Source organism: Daktulosphaira vitifoliae, unplaced genomic scaffold (assembly GCF_025091365.1).
Source record: "Daktulosphaira vitifoliae isolate Bord-2020 unplaced genomic scaffold, ASM2509136v1 Scaffold_1, whole genome shotgun sequence".
Lineage (NCBI taxonomy): Eukaryota > Metazoa > Arthropoda > Insecta > Hemiptera > Phylloxeridae > Daktulosphaira > Daktulosphaira vitifoliae.
The window spans coordinates 61,564,389-61,579,777 of NW_026099572.1; the positions used below are offsets into that span (position 1 = coordinate 61,564,389).

General features: G+C 26.1%; 2 protein-coding genes across 3 annotated transcripts; both read right to left on the bottom strand.

Annotated features, from left to right (window-relative positions):
* Positions 1 to 2,676: 2,676 nt before the first annotated feature.
* On the bottom strand, positions 2,677 to 6,454 carry LOC126897298 (uncharacterized). Its single transcript, XM_050670848.1, has 6 exons — positions 6,223 to 6,454; positions 5,444 to 5,841; positions 4,203 to 4,578; positions 3,936 to 4,132; positions 3,559 to 3,853; positions 2,677 to 3,389 (listed from the first exon to the last, which is right to left on the bottom strand). Exons 1-6 carry the CDS (start codon positions 6,376 to 6,378, stop codon positions 3,162 to 3,164), a joined length of 1,650 nt encoding a protein of 549 aa, XP_050526805.1. The 5' UTR covers positions 6,379 to 6,454; the 3' UTR covers positions 2,677 to 3,161.
* A 68-nt stretch (positions 6,455 to 6,522) lies between these two features.
* On the bottom strand, positions 6,523 to 14,362 carry LOC126897058 (endothelin-converting enzyme homolog). Of its 2 annotated transcripts, none has more exons than XM_050670531.1 (15): positions 13,902 to 14,362; positions 10,801 to 10,908; positions 10,536 to 10,731; positions 10,273 to 10,476; positions 9,807 to 10,087; positions 9,650 to 9,748; positions 9,372 to 9,542; positions 9,166 to 9,314; positions 8,858 to 9,080; positions 8,656 to 8,779; positions 8,415 to 8,571; positions 8,173 to 8,351; positions 7,733 to 7,879; positions 7,505 to 7,647; positions 6,523 to 7,365 (listed from the first exon to the last, which is right to left on the bottom strand). In XM_050670531.1, the coding sequence occupies exons 2-15, from the start codon at positions 10,906 to 10,908 to the stop codon at positions 7,189 to 7,191; spliced, it is 2,358 nt and encodes a 785-aa protein (XP_050526488.1). In that variant the 5' UTR covers positions 13,902 to 14,362; the 3' UTR covers positions 6,523 to 7,188. The 2 variants fall into 2 exon arrangements, with proteins under 2 accessions (XP_050526488.1, XP_050526438.1); XM_050670481.1 differs by having other exon boundaries at positions 8,656 to 8,775; positions 8,854 to 9,080.
* Between the last annotated feature and the right edge of the window lie 1,027 nt (positions 14,363 to 15,389).

Below are 15,389 nucleotides of genomic sequence, written 5' to 3' on the forward strand. Positions count from 1 at the left end.
AATTTTCTTTCATTTGATATCATTTTTTTTTGAAAATCTAACACTTATTCTGCTCACAGGGGGGATTTAAAATAGCAACTTTTTTACAAAAACTAACTTTTTCAACTTAATTTTTGAAAATGTTCCGGAAATACTGCGTCCTTTAAACATATATCAAATTAAAGCTTATTTTATGTACTATAAAATGAAAAAAAAAAATTTGTCCCGACACTTTATCTTCTGCATGTAAACGGTTGCCGTAGTTAAAAAAACACTATTTTTGTGTTAAAATTTTCGATTTTCAATTTTTAATTTTCAAATTAAAACTGCTATAACTTTTCGAAAAATGCATGTATCAGCACAATTTTTTTTTTCTAAATACATTATAAGTACATCTTCCATTTGACAATACTTTTTATTAAAATTAGACAATTTCCCCTTATATAGGGGGGGTTCAAACTTTGAAACATTGTATAAAAAATAGAACTTTTTCAACTGAACTTTTGAAAATGTTCCGGAAATACTGCGTCCTTTAAACATATATCAAATTAAAGCTTATTTTATGTACTACTAAATGAAAAAAAAAAATTTGTCCCGACGACCTATCTTCTATGCGCAAAAGGCTACCGTATTTAAAAATATGCTATTTTTTATTAAAATTCTAGGTTTTGTATTTTATTTTATTTTAAAATATTTTATTAGGGGAATAAACTGACTTTCATGAATATTATATAATTTCATTGACATAGAATAAAGTTCATAAGACATATGATATTATACTTATTAACATTTTTTACTTTTTTAAAGTCGAAAAAGTAATTTTTAAATTTGAGTTAGCTTAAATAGCCAATTTTATCATGCAACAAAAATCAACGAATAGTTGCCGAATGGGTAACACCTTGATCTTTAACGCCTAGGGTACGAGGTTCAAATCCGTTTGTGGCTTCTAAAATTTTGCATTTTTTTTTTGAGTTAGAATAGAATTTTCAAATCATTTGATATTTATCTCATTTAGATTCAATAATTTCAATAAATATAAAGGATCTTATCACTATAGTCTCCCCTCGTGAGAAGAAATTGATATTCATGTTAATATTATTTTACTATGTGGTTCTTTTTCTGGCTACGATTTATTTTGCCAACCCTCACTAGACCTACTTTTTTCAACGATACGTCAAATGATTCATTTAAGTTTATGATATTTAAGTTAATGATTAGTTTAAGTTATTACTCTTAAAAATCAAAAAAATATTCCTTATTCAAATAAAAAGTAGCTTAACTAGATTTGTCCATACAAACAATTAAAATCATTAATTTTTAATATTCTTAAATTATTTATTGTCGAATTAAATTTGATATGATAAAAGTATTCAACTACAAAAGTAAATAATTTTACTTTATAATTTATTAATTTTTTAACTCTATTTCTGTGTGCTACTACCAGTCTATAATATGCCAAATTTTTTAGTAATATGTTGCTATATAAATCATAAATTTAAAAAAAAAATGATTTTTAGTTTCACCTGAAGTTAACGATGGAGTTTTACAATTATAATTATATTTTTGATAATATGCTCAATTGAGTAAATCTTTTTAACTACTTTGGTTTGATTGGTTCATTTAATTAAAGTAAATTATTAAAATTAATTAAGTTCTGAATATTTCAATTGCAGAATTTTTTTAAACACCAAAAGTTATTAGGATATGATTACTATTCTTTCTATTTCAGTTATCTATTACGATAAAAATGTAAAAAAATCGAATTTTTCTGACAAATGTACTGTAATTAGTAATTATAAAATTTCCAGATTGCATATTAATCTTAAAAATTTCATTTTTTTCAATTTAATAATGTCAATTTCAAACTTGCAAGTTGAACTATAAGTTATGGTAACAAATTCATTTTTTAGCTTCGATGCGAAGCTGAGAAGGTATTTTTCATTAAAACTTTCACTTTAAAAGACAATAAAAAATAGGTTCAAAATGATTACCTTTAACATATTAAAAATCAAAATCAGTATTAATTTAATACAATTTTTTTTGTTCTTAATTATTTTTTTTTATATGTAAATACTTATTTTTTAATAATAAGTAATAATATTAAAACTTAGAAGTAATAGAAAAAGTTTAATTGCACATTTGAAAACATCACGAAAAGTTTATTTAGAAAAGTATATTTTTTTTCTGATGAAAGTTCCTTTTGTTTAGTGTATTTATTCATAAGTAACAAAATTTTTTTATTAAAAAGTATTGCATAAATTCCTTTAAATTTGTATACGCATTAAAAGTATATGAATATACAACTCCTTTTTATTTTTATAATATCTCCGTAAAAATTACAATATTATATTATTGAATACCACTTTCATACTCAATTTAATTACTGTAATTATTATGTATTCATATATTATAGTTATAAATCGGGGTAAAATTAAGGGAATAAGTGTTATTGTTGTTTTTGAAATAATCTACCAATTTCATTTTTTTCTATTTAATAATATTTATTTCAAACTTGCAAGTTGAGTTAAAAGTTATGGTAATAAATTCATTTTTTTTTTATTAAAACTTTCACTTTAAAGAACAAAAAGAAGTAGGTTCAAAATGATTACTTTTAACATATTAAAAATCAATAATAATTTGAAAATAATTAATTATAAAAATTATATAATATATAATTAAAATAATTACTAATCTGGATATAATTAAGGAAATAGGAGTTGATGTTGGGTTGGGTTGGTTACATTTTTAACTTTATAATGCTATAACTCATTGAAAAGTGTACGAATCAACACAATTTTTTTATGAGAAATAATATTTTTTAATAATCCCTTTTTCATTCGACATACTTTATCTTAATCAGGGTATTAATAAGAAACTAGCAGATAATGTAGCTTTTGTAATTATCCACCAATTTCTTAGAATTAAACACTATCTACTGATTTGCATCGAAGCGTTTCTTATGATAGTGATTTTAATCACTGTCAGATTAAATCTATACTGGACCCAACTATGCAACATCCCCACTATGCCGCGACCCCACTGTGCTGGGTTTTTTTAAGTTATTTATGCACAAAAATAAAAAAAAATTCTGAAAAAACTATTGTTTTAAGATCTTAACTACACATTTAATTTTACACCAATTAGTTAAAATGATTGTTGTTTACAACTTCATAAGTGTTAGATTAATTTTTATCTTTTACAATATCGTCAATAGCCATAAATTTCAATTTTTCGATAGTCGCTTTTCTTTTGTCAATAGCTTTTTTTTCATTGGCTATTTCAACTACAAATAAATCATTTTGTTCTGCGATCATTTTCTTTTCCATTTCCAACTTTTCATTTAAATCATGCACATTTTTATGGAGCTGTCTTATATCTTGTTCCAGTTGTTCTGTTTTCATATTAGCAGTCTGAAAATTTGAAAATAATTATTAATCCTTCTTAATAATTTATTTAATATATTCTAATTATGTTGTCATATAATTTATTATTTTTCAGGTTTGGCTTCCCTCTTTCCTCTTTAATTACGTTCCTAAGTATACTAAAAATAGTTCAATACTATCAAAAATGTAACATTACCTTTAATCTTTGTAATGTCATAATCATTTCGTTTTCAACAGTTACGATGAAATTTTCACGAGCTTCTACGTTACCGACGGTCGTTAATAAAGATACTATACATTCTGAAATATCCTCATACTCTTTTACGACACCCCAAGTGCGTTTCCATTCTACTCTAGAATTTTTGTAACTCTTTAATCCGCGAAGAATCGATTCCCTTAATTCTTTGTACATTTCTCTTAAAATATTATCCAAACGTGATTTTATTAATTGCATTATATGTAGTTTTTCCTGAGTAATTAGTTTCAAAACTCTAAAACGAATTTAATCAATATATTTATAAAATAAATTTGATTTATAAATATTAACGATAAAAATAAAACGCCTATACTTACGTGTTGACAACGCATGGTGGATATTGTACAAATAAAAGATCTGTTATTTTAACAGTTGGCTGTCCTTTAATAGCGTCTTGAACCGCCATTAATGTCATAAAGTCCTGACACAAGGTCGCTGGTTGAAGTATTAATTGCATCGCTAGAGTAGAATTTTGCGTTTGTACTTTTTCTAAAATTACTTGTCTCTCTTCAATCTGCACAGAAATTTTTTTAAATAATTATTATGATTTTAAATACTTTTTAATTTCTTTTAGTTAAAACTACTTCTTGAATAACTCTCTTAATGCGTTTTTTTAATATAGACAACATATTGAATCTACGAAACTCTTCAGGATCTCGAACACAATTCATCGACATATCATCCAAAAGAAACTGTATTAATTTCTCTACATAAGGATCTCGACATTCAATGGAGTTTGTATTTTCTTCTCGTAGCATCTCTTGCTCTATATTATTATAAATCATTACATAAAAGTCTTTAGCTCGTTTTCTAATCTCAGGTTTGCGTCTTTGGCTTAGCACTTCCCATACGTCGTTTGCCAAATCTTTCAGACTAGAATCTATTGTTTTTACATCGTTTAGTTTATCGTGTTTTAGAGATACTACCGGTAAATCTTGAGCATTTGGTGACAAATATTGGCTGAAAAAGTTTAGAAAATATCTTGTTATACAGGTTGATTCATTTATCAAGAGTCAATTAATCGAAATATAAAAATACTAATAAGAATTTTTTTTTTAGTTTCTTATGGTACATGTTTTTTTTGATTAATCAATTATGAAGTATTTTTATGTTCCCTCTACCTTATAAAGGTGTCAACTATATTTTTTTCAAATGGTTACAAATACAAATACTATTACTATTTTAATTATTATACATTGATCTATTTAAGAAAAGTCTATAATAACTTTCTGACTAAAATTTCATAAGTTAAGATAAGAAGTGAGACCGAGAAATGTCTAGTTATAATTATAGCAGCACTTACACCTTTTCGCCAACCATTAATTCAAATTGTCAATCATTTTTTAAATACTAGTCCAAAAATAATTATAAACCAATCATTTTCTTAATTAGATCAATGTATAATATATAACTAATAGTTATACAGGTTGTTCAGTAAGTGAGTAAACAGGTCAATTATTACAAACAAATTGAACAATAAAAACCCGTTTTCTTAGTTACTAAATATGTGAAAATGTGCCAATTGAAAAAAATAAAGTTGGCACTCTTATTAGGTATAAGGAATGAACATAAAAGATAAATTATGATGATTGATAAATTGAGAAAAACATGTACCTAAAAAAAAACCAAAAAAAATGCTCATTATTATTTTTATTAATTAAATGACCGTGATAAATAAATCACTCTGTATAAACAATATTTGTATGCTAAAATTTAACACGACAAAATTGTTTATCTCTTTTTATATTAAATGTAAAAAGATATTAAAAAAAAATACTTCATTGACTAATTAGAAACAATCATAATTTTTTTGGAAGCGACCTACACAGGATTTCCTTTGTCATCAACCCACAAAGGTTCATCATTAACATCACCAATAGTTATCGCAATATAACCAAATAATACAGTCCCATTTTCCAAGTGCCTAATTGATACGTATGTGCGTCTATCTGAAGACAATTGATTTAAAGTTTTAAGAGGTAATTCTCTATTTGTGATGTTTGATCCCAAATTCTTGTAAATCTCTTTAGACTCCGTAGACTCCTTTTTAATGTTATAAATTATATTCAGTTCACTTAAAGGTCCACTGGGGGGATTTTTCGTAAAAGGGTCTTCCAATTTCCCATCAATTAAATTCATTATAAATTGAGACAAGTACATATTTCGCAACATAGCAGTTTGGATATCCGGATGAGGTGTTCCTAACAAACGGTTTATCCAAGCCTGATAAGCAAAATATTTTTAAATCGTAACTTATTAGAACACTTTTATTCATGTATAATCTCAATCATATAAAATAGGCAATAACACTAATTTCTAGATAATTTATTCTTATCCAAGTCGATCTAATCATTTAACAGCAATATGTGTTATCTTACATAATACATTATTACAGACATTATACATTACTTTTGTGTAATAAAAAATATGTATATATTCCTTCTTGTTTTTAATTTGTTTTATTATTATTTATATAATACTTATTTTCATCTTCAAAAATCTATATAAAGGTTTTATGTTTACAGGATAATAAAAATGACTAAAAACGTGTTGTTCATAAAAAAATAATAATATATAATATCTCTTATAATACATATATTTTACCTGAACTAGTGTTTTATTCAAAGGTTGATTGAATTTGTCATAAGCTTCCCTCAAATACATAATGTATAAAAAGAAATGTTGTGTTAAAATATTAGGTAATACTTCTTTTTCATTTGTATTGTTGTTTGAACTTTTTAATGTCTGCAAGTAATTCATTTTATGTATAATTTTTCAGTTGATTTACTAAATTTTAAAAATATTGTTTAATTTAATTTTAAATAAATATTAAAAATATTTATATGATTAAACAACATAGTTGCCACGAAGCAAATATATCCTATTAAATAAAAAAATGATAAGTTGAGGTAATAAATATCATATTTATTTGAAAAAAATAATACATCATCCATAAAAAATAATTAAAACAATAACAAAATAAAATAAAAAATTAGACTAGTATAAAAAGAACATCAATGTATAAACAAGCGTAAATTTAGTTAAAAAAATCAAAAGTCGGAGAGAAACACATATTTTAATAGTTAAGATTACAGTTTTATTATAATATATAGGACTTAACAACTTTTGATTATTCAATTTATTCGGTTAGGAAGTTTTACATTAGCAGTAGAAATTAAAAAACAAAACTTTTCAGTACATGAATTGTTATTTTTAGCACCAAGTTTTACTTTACATTTATTAAAAATGATTTTAAATATTTATCTTAGCTAACAAAAAAGTTTTATAGCTAAACATTACATATCCTTTTAAAAAAATGTATATTAGTAAAATATTTGGCACAAAAATCATTTTTAATTTACAACTCTTGTATAAACAATTATATAAATAAGTCAGTTTAGTTTTTCAAATTAAGTTAAGTATAGTACTAAAAAATAATAAATTAAATTAAGTTGATTGCCTGTATAAAATTTGAATTTTTAGTAATTATATAGTTGAAACAAACGTTTATTTTACATGTTGTGTCGATTTTTTAACATGTTTACAACATAATTGAGTGTTCCGGAGTTTTTACCAAATTATACATTTTTCTTCTGGATTCATGGGAGTACCTATTTCACAGTTGAATACTTTTGAAAATTCTTCAAGATTACTTAAAGGTCCATTTACTCTATACTGGGACGGGGAATGTAAATCTTTTTCAATTTGCAATTTCATGGATTCATCTGTACTCGACGAGCACCAAACCTATGAAGTATAAACATTTAAATATTTCACTTTATTTCATTAACTTATTTATAAAAAATAAAAAATTATTATAAAAAAAAAACAAAATATTATAAAAAATAAACAAAATAATTTATAAAACCTTATTATAATGATTTACCTGTGCAAAACTGACAAAAAATAGTTGCTGAGTAGTAAGATGGACTGCTGGTAACCTATATGAATGAGCTCTTCCTTCTTCCAGACGTTTTTCATACGCGCGATACGCTGCCTTTAATCCGCCATTATCTGCAATATTTTCACCTAAAACAGTTTACATTAACTTAGTATTTAAGTATACCATTAACCTTGTAAAATATAAACAAATATCATCACAAACGCTACCAACCTAATGTTCGTTTGCCATTGATGTTGATTCCATTGATTTTATAATTAGAATATTGTTTGATCATGCAATCTGTTGCTTGTTTAAATTTGTCAACCGTATTATTATTCCACCACTGATGGAGATTACCAAAACGATCAAACTCTCGTCCTAAAATAAGTGAAAAATAAGTTGGAAGGGAATAAATTATTATTGTAATATTTGATTATATTATTGTTGATTGTATATATACATAAAATAATTTTATTATCTATATGACAGAAATTTCTACTTCAATCCTACTCAGGGATTGAAACATGATGAACAATTAACGCAGATTTACCTCCCTAAACAGTGTCCCGGGTTTATGATGCACGTTACCGTGTCTCGCAATTAAAATTAATTCGTTTTTAGTTATTATAATTAACAGTTAGTTAAAATAAAAAGTTCGATAAAAAAAATACCTTGATCATCAAACGCGTGAGTTAACTCATGTCCCATGACAACTCCCATAGCTCCAAAATTAATAGAGGGCTGCTGCATTTGGTCGAAAAAGGGTGCTTGTAAAATACCAGCAGGAAATACTATTTGATTTTTAGTCGGCGTGTAATATGCATTTACGGTTGGAGGAGTCATGCTCCATCTAAAAAATATAATGAATTATAATCATTTGTATCGAAATTTATAAAAGGTATCCTTCAAATACCTTGTTCGATTGACTGGTTGATCCAGTTTGTACAAGTATTGTTCTAAGTTGAATTGTGTAGCTCGTATGTTATTCATAAAATATTCGTCAGAACGAACAGTTAAATTTTTATACTTTTCGTCTAATTGATCCGAATCCATTATATAATCTGGAAAACCTTCATAAATAAAAGTAAGTTAGAGTTTTAAAATTCAATAGCATACATAAAATTAAATTTTAAGACTAATGACTAATATATTACCAATCATATCAGTTATTGCATCCGCTTTTTTTTCGGCCTCTATCAATGTTTCTTTGTCCATCCATTTTAAATTTTTAAAATTTTCCTTGAATGATGTTCTAATTTCATTTATCATTTCTTCTGCCTATTACGATTTTTTTTTGAGTTGTTAATTATTATTCTTATTAAAAAAGAAAGTAGACGTTGAATAATTTTTACTCGCCAATTTTTTTGAATGTCCATGAAAAACATCACGTACATATAAAGCACCTAATGCAAAACCTAAGACATTGTTTGTATCACTTATACAGTATCTCCAAGGTTCTTCGCCTCCTTCTGAACCTAATAGTGCTTTTCGCAAACCTTTGTATGCATCTCGAAATACTTTGGATAAGTATGGTGTAACTGTTCTTACGGTTTGCCAGATCAAGTAATTATTAATTACTCTATAAGTATTTAATATAAATTAAGTAAAGAGCTAATGAATAACTCTGTATAAATTATTTTAATTTTGAAAATAATTTGTATTACGTTTTATTCTCAGGACTTTTACTGTACTCGTCAATAAGTTTTGACACATTTGCCATAAATGTTGGTGAGTATACCACGACGTTTTCTTTACTAGTAATTTTTCGGTTAACCAAACGGAATGCTGAATTAAAATAACGATTCCATTGAATCTAATAAAAAATACTTTTATTAAAAGATTATTAGCTTTTTTAATTTAAAAATAATACAAATGGAGCCAAATTTTGAAGATCATTTATGGAAATAACATGGTAAGACTTTTCTTCATCCCTCTTTTCTTCGTCAGGCTCAGTAAACTCAGCCAACCGCATTTCAAATTCTATAACTTTCTTCATTTGCGTTCTGGTTGCATTAGGCTCTCCACCCAATAATGTTCCTATCTGAAATCTCAAGTAAAATGAAATTATTTTTGTTTGACCAAATTTTATAAAGTTATTGATTTTATTAATCTTTATTATATGTAAATGACTTGAATGCAAGTGCCCACCGTTGTCATGTAATCTAAGTAGGTATCTAATAGTTTCTGATTTGCTGTCTTGTTTAGGTAAAAGTCTCTCGCCGGTAAAGTCAATCCTCCTTCGTCAATCTATTATCAAAGTTATTTTTAAATTATTATATTAATCAAAATAAATCAATCTACCAACCTGTATGATATGTCTACTTGAATTTCTATCATCTTCTCCCACTATCCAATAAAACAATCCAGCCATATTATATCGATTATGAACGGTTTCTAAAGTTTTTTGTAGTTTCCAATTTGATACATTCCATGATCCAGAAATATTCCATCCACCAATTTCATCGAGTAAATTTAATAATGGTTTCGCACCTAATGCTTCAATTGTGTTGTTAGTATCCATGCAAGCCGTGAAGTACATCTTAGCTTTAAGTTCTGCTTTACTATTGGAGTTTGCTGGTATTGCTTCTATAAATTAAATTAAAAACCTAATTTATGAACATTTCAATAATACATTTTTTAAGTAAATTTATCCTATTGATATGTGAATGGCTTTTTGATGGATTTTTTGACTATGGTGAAACACAATATTATATCTTCATATGACCATAAACTAAATGCGGAAAATAATCACTTATTAAAATAGGATTTACCAAGTGCATTTTTAACAATCAGCTGATTATTCATTTCTAATTCATTAAACATGCCCCACATTGACCGACCATCTGGTACTGGATTTGCTTTGATCCATGAGCCACAGGCATACTTGTAAAAATCTTGACAGGGATCGGACTTAGTGTCCATTCCTTTGACAATAGCTGCTGCTGTAGTAACGCATGTCTCGCTCAAACAATATTCTTGAGAACACAAATATTTAAGATAATTTTGGTTAATATAATGCGGGAAAAGTTTTTACCTTGACCAGAACTAACAGAAACAGATTCTTCGTAAGTATTTATAGGATGTATATTTGTATTACAATTTTGTTTTGAACCCACTTCAAAAAAAAATATTAAAAGTAATAATAAAGTGTAAAAAGTGCATATTGCAAGAAGAATTTTTTCCATTAACGATCTACTTTTCCATCTAGACCAAATACTTCTAGGCTTTCCCTTTATAAAAAAAATAAGACAGCTTTTATTTAAAACTAAATTTTCTATTATTGAGTATAATGTCATTACTGTATAAAAACGTATATGAGTGGAAGACGCCGTGACTCCTTCAGTTAAATGTACTGATCCCATACTTGATGTTTCCTCTTCGAATACTTTATGTTTATAATGAGCCATCTAAAATCAAAAATATTATAGCATTTAAAATCTGTTTATCTAATAAATTTGGTTAATTATTGATTCAATTAAAAAAAATAATACTCCCTGTACTAGCCCTTATTTTTTAGGTCAACAGCCTATCTAAGAATTTTTCCTGAGTGGAGAGTTACAATAAAAAAAAACATATTTTTATGCGTCAAAATGAGTTTATTGTGTAGCATTTTACCAATTATTTTATTATAAAAAAAATATCTTTTGCGCTATAATAAAAGTAAATAGTCTTTATTCACTGGTTTATTCAACTCTATTTTAATGAAGGTTAATAAAACCTTTAAAGAAATAATTACTGAAAAGCGTATAGCATTCAGCTTAGTAAAATAGGATATAAGAAATAATAAACTAGTGACCTTAGGTCAACAAGTTGAAATAATACTTTCTTTTCCAAGAAAAATGATTATCAGTTTTAAAAATTGGGGCGTTTAAATTTGGTTCACTGGACATTTTGTATTTATTTGAGTGATTTTAATTTTTAAGCCTAACTATTAAAAAGAAGACACAAACTAACCAGAAAATATTTATTCTTAAATATATATATTTTAACTAAGTAATTTATAAAGATAGTCAGAATTACAAAAAATTACAAAAATTGTTACAACACAATTTTTACGTTACATATTTAACTTATAATAGTTAATAGTAAAAACTTTTTTAGCAAAAAAAGGAATGTAATTTCTTATAAAATTGTAATAATTTTATAATATAATCAGAATATTTTATCATATACGCTATTGTATTCAACGAATAAATTATCAATTGTAAGTTTAATTCAACTTGAATCCAAAACGTTACTTCGTGTTTGTCTAAAGATTCGTTTCATATTTAAATGCTGACCTTTTGTATGGATCATAGAAATACTATAGCACATGTAACCATTATACGCTTATTAATACATTTATACAAAGGGAGTACAAGCTTTACTAAATTTATTACAATACATTGTAATGAAAAGAAGTATTTATTGTTAAAATATCTTCAAAAAAATCTTAATAAAAATATTATTCTTTGAAATGTCGTTGATGAAAAGTTTTAATATCTGATATTCATACAATTATTTCTTCAACAATAATTATTCCAAAGACATATAGCGACAACTAAATGTAACATTTCAAATACTCAGAATAATATTAACTATATGTTATCGTAAAAAGTATGTGTCACGCATAATTTTTAATGATAAACATTTACGTCACTTTATCTTTCAATGCTTTTTACTGAAGTGTTCTAAATTATAATACCAACACATTATTTTGCAAACAGAACCAATTAGTTATCTTAATATTTATTTGTAGTATTATGTTGCAATTTATAACTCCCCTAAAAAAGTAATACAGAATAAACCATAATAATATGTATGTATGTTTGTTGTAATTTTAAACCCAATTATGATGAGAGATACAGTTAGTGTTTTACTCTTCAATTCTGGTTCTGTATAGATATATTTTTTGTATATTTTACGAGCGTGGTGCTCAATGTTATAGTTCACTGTAACTATTAATATTATTGAATTTATACATCATAATAGGTTTAGTAGTGACGTAATTAGAATTTCGTTTAGGAGGGGTTACATAAGAATATTTTTGAATTCCACCTCCAAACGAAAAAAAATTGTTATATCATCACTATTTAATTATTTTTATCATGGGCAATATGACATCCATATCCCCCCGTTATTACGGCAGTGAGGTTCAGAGTTTTCACACACAATGTATAAATTAGTAAAACTATTTATAATATATTATCTAATTACATGTAAAAACTTATTACATACGGGTAACAAGTAAGTTAATATTGAAATAATCGAGTCTAATAAAACCATAAATAGAAGACTATGGCTTATCCTTCTGAGAGTAAGACTAAAAATTTGAGCAATATAAGTTAATTATAAACACGTGGAACAGGTATGAATTAAAAATAATAATAATATATTATGTTTTACTTGATCAAAATCTATTTAAATTTCAAATATAAATTTTAGACCAAGAAAATAGGTTAAAATCTCTGTATATTATTAAATGTAAAACTAAGATAAAATTTTTTGTTTTTTTAAATTCCTGTTTTGTTTTAATTGGGCGAGTAAAAAGAATTCTTATTTAATGGAAAATAAATACATTAATTTCAACAAATATAATTTAAAGGAAATTTATAAAAATAAATCTTGTTTATTGCTATATTTTATTGAGTACTTGGCATGCTATTTGTTTTTATTCGACAGCACCTTTATAGATAAATGCACATTAAAATATAAATCAGAAATTAAATCTAAATACTCTGCATAAACTAAGATTACTCTCAAGATACTATACATTTTAAATATGCTCAAATACTTTTATAGGTAATGGTCGGTTACTTTTTAAATACTTTTTCTTCTTCAATTTTTCAAGTTTACATTTTACCTATATAAATTCAATAAAAAATGATATAAAAACATTTTTGTTACATTATCTTCTTAAAAATAAAATAAAATGTATGAACATATAAAGTTTTCGTAACATCAAACAATTTTAATTTTAAAATTTAATTTGACCTATTTATTTAAATAAAGTACCAGAGCAAATTTTAATATCCATATATAATTCAATAAGCACTTAATGAAAGTTAATACGTTTAAGTTAAATTAATTAACGTATTGATTCTAAAACTAAATATTACACATTGGAATTTTTGTATTTACAAGATAGTTTTTTTTCTCATCGTGTCATACATTAACAATATCATGGAGGCCAGTAAATTATAAAATTAACTATGATTATTATTAAACCTATAGTAACACTCTCAATGATACGACATTAATTTTGAGAAATTATACTTGATTATCGTGTGATAATATACATTAGTAACCGTCCCTTAAAAGTCTATCGTACAGACATGTATTCTTTTTCTATTTTTAGACGCGTTTTTGTAAGTACCGTTTATATTTGAATACGTTTTTATTTTTGCATGTGTGTATTTACCTTGTACGGGTATATTGAATAGAACACTAATTCCGGATTTGGCTGATTTCCGGCAAACTGTTGTTTTTATGATGTGCGCTTTTGATAAATGTTTTTAGCGAACGTTGATCGACACTGCCGATATTTTTTGCGGCCTAATTATTATACGCCGTTGCAGACCAGGTATATTCTCCATGATCGTATATAATCGATTACTTAATGTCAAATGTGTAACAAAATATTAAGTTTCGAAAGTGAAACGTCGTCCTAGTCCGTAAGTTTAAACATACCCGAGTACTGCTATTAAACTAAATGTTTAATTGCAGAAACGCGTTGAATAACATATCGGACTACGATCCAAAACTGATTAATTGCTAAGATATATATTTTTTATAAATACATCGGCGTTTCCGATAAAAATTTGTGTTGAAACGGTGCGCGTGTACGGCGTGTGGTCCGCCGAACGATATTGATCCAGGGGCGCCCACTAGCGCGGGCCTTGCACACTTTTTGGAGGCCACTAGAAACTGTAGCGCGCCGCCGTAGCTGCAGTTGCCCATTTTGAATACAACTAACGCCGTGCCTTTTTTTATTATCTGTTTAATTTAACTCGACTTATCTTTTAATTTACAATACTGCAATCTTTTAATAAACAAAAACAATAAATAACAGTGATCAACACATAAGTAAAAAGGACATTGATAACATGAAACCGTCATGTAACAAAACCTCCATAGTGACGTATTAGGGTTTTTTTATTTGGAGGGTATACATAAGAACATTTTTTAATTCCCCTCCCACCCCAAACGAAAAAAATTGTATTTTTGCCATATAATTATTTTTGTCATAGAGGTATATAACACTCATTTTCCTTTTCCGATGATTACGCCAATGAACCTCAGAATTGATATATATATATATATTTAATTATGTCATTTTGGTCTAAAGTAAATTTTAAGACTCATTTTTTTATTATCTACGAGTAATGTTTTGAAGAAATTAATGATAAAACATAGTTATAGTCAAGTGCGAAAAAATGTGTACATTAACAGTAGCTTTTTTTGAGTCCTTATGAAAGACAGTATTTGCTAAGTACCACGAAGGCTTGAATAGGACGTATATTGCTGTGTTAGCTGGACCTCATATTTGTATTCCATAGAACCACACTAATTTAATTATTGTTTTATGAATAAAAATTTATTTCTTAGTCTAAAATTTGATTTTAATATTGGCGCAATTAAATGAAGACAAGTTTTTTAGTGCATGTCTTGTTATCGCCAAACACTATCCCAAACCTGAAAAACATCGAAAATCTGCTTATCAACTACTTTTTTTTTTTATAATACCAAATAAACTGACATAAATTAGTATGATCAATGGTTTCAATGACTCATTCATTGTGTTTTAATATATCTTCAATCAAGTGGCTAAATTGATAACTTAGTTGAAAAATTATCTACTTTATCAAAATATTTTATTTAAACTACAATATATATGTCAGACTAATGA

Coding starts and splice junctions, on each gene's coding strand:
- LOC126897298 (XM_050670848.1), bottom strand. CDS start 6,378: ATGAATTACTTGCAGACATTAAAAAGTTCAAACAACAATACAAATGAA. Junction 5,842..6,222: donor TGAATAAAACACTAGTTCAG/GTAAAATATATG, acceptor TTTGCTTATCAG/GCTTGGATAAACCGTTTGTT. Junction 4,579..5,443: donor GATGACAAAGGAAATCCTGT/GTAGGTCGCTTC, acceptor AAACTTTTTCAG/CCAATATTTGTCACCAAATG.
- LOC126897058 (XM_050670531.1), bottom strand. CDS start 10,908: ATGGCTCATTATAAACATAAAGTATTCGAAGAGGAAACATCAAGTATG. Junction 10,732..10,800: donor CTCATATACGTTTTTATACA/GTAATGACATTA, acceptor TTTTTTATAAAG/GGAAAGCCTAGAAGTATTTG. Junction 9,081..9,165: donor AAAAGTCCTGAGAATAAAAC/GTAATACAAATT, acceptor AAATACTTATAG/AGTAATTAATAATTACTTGA.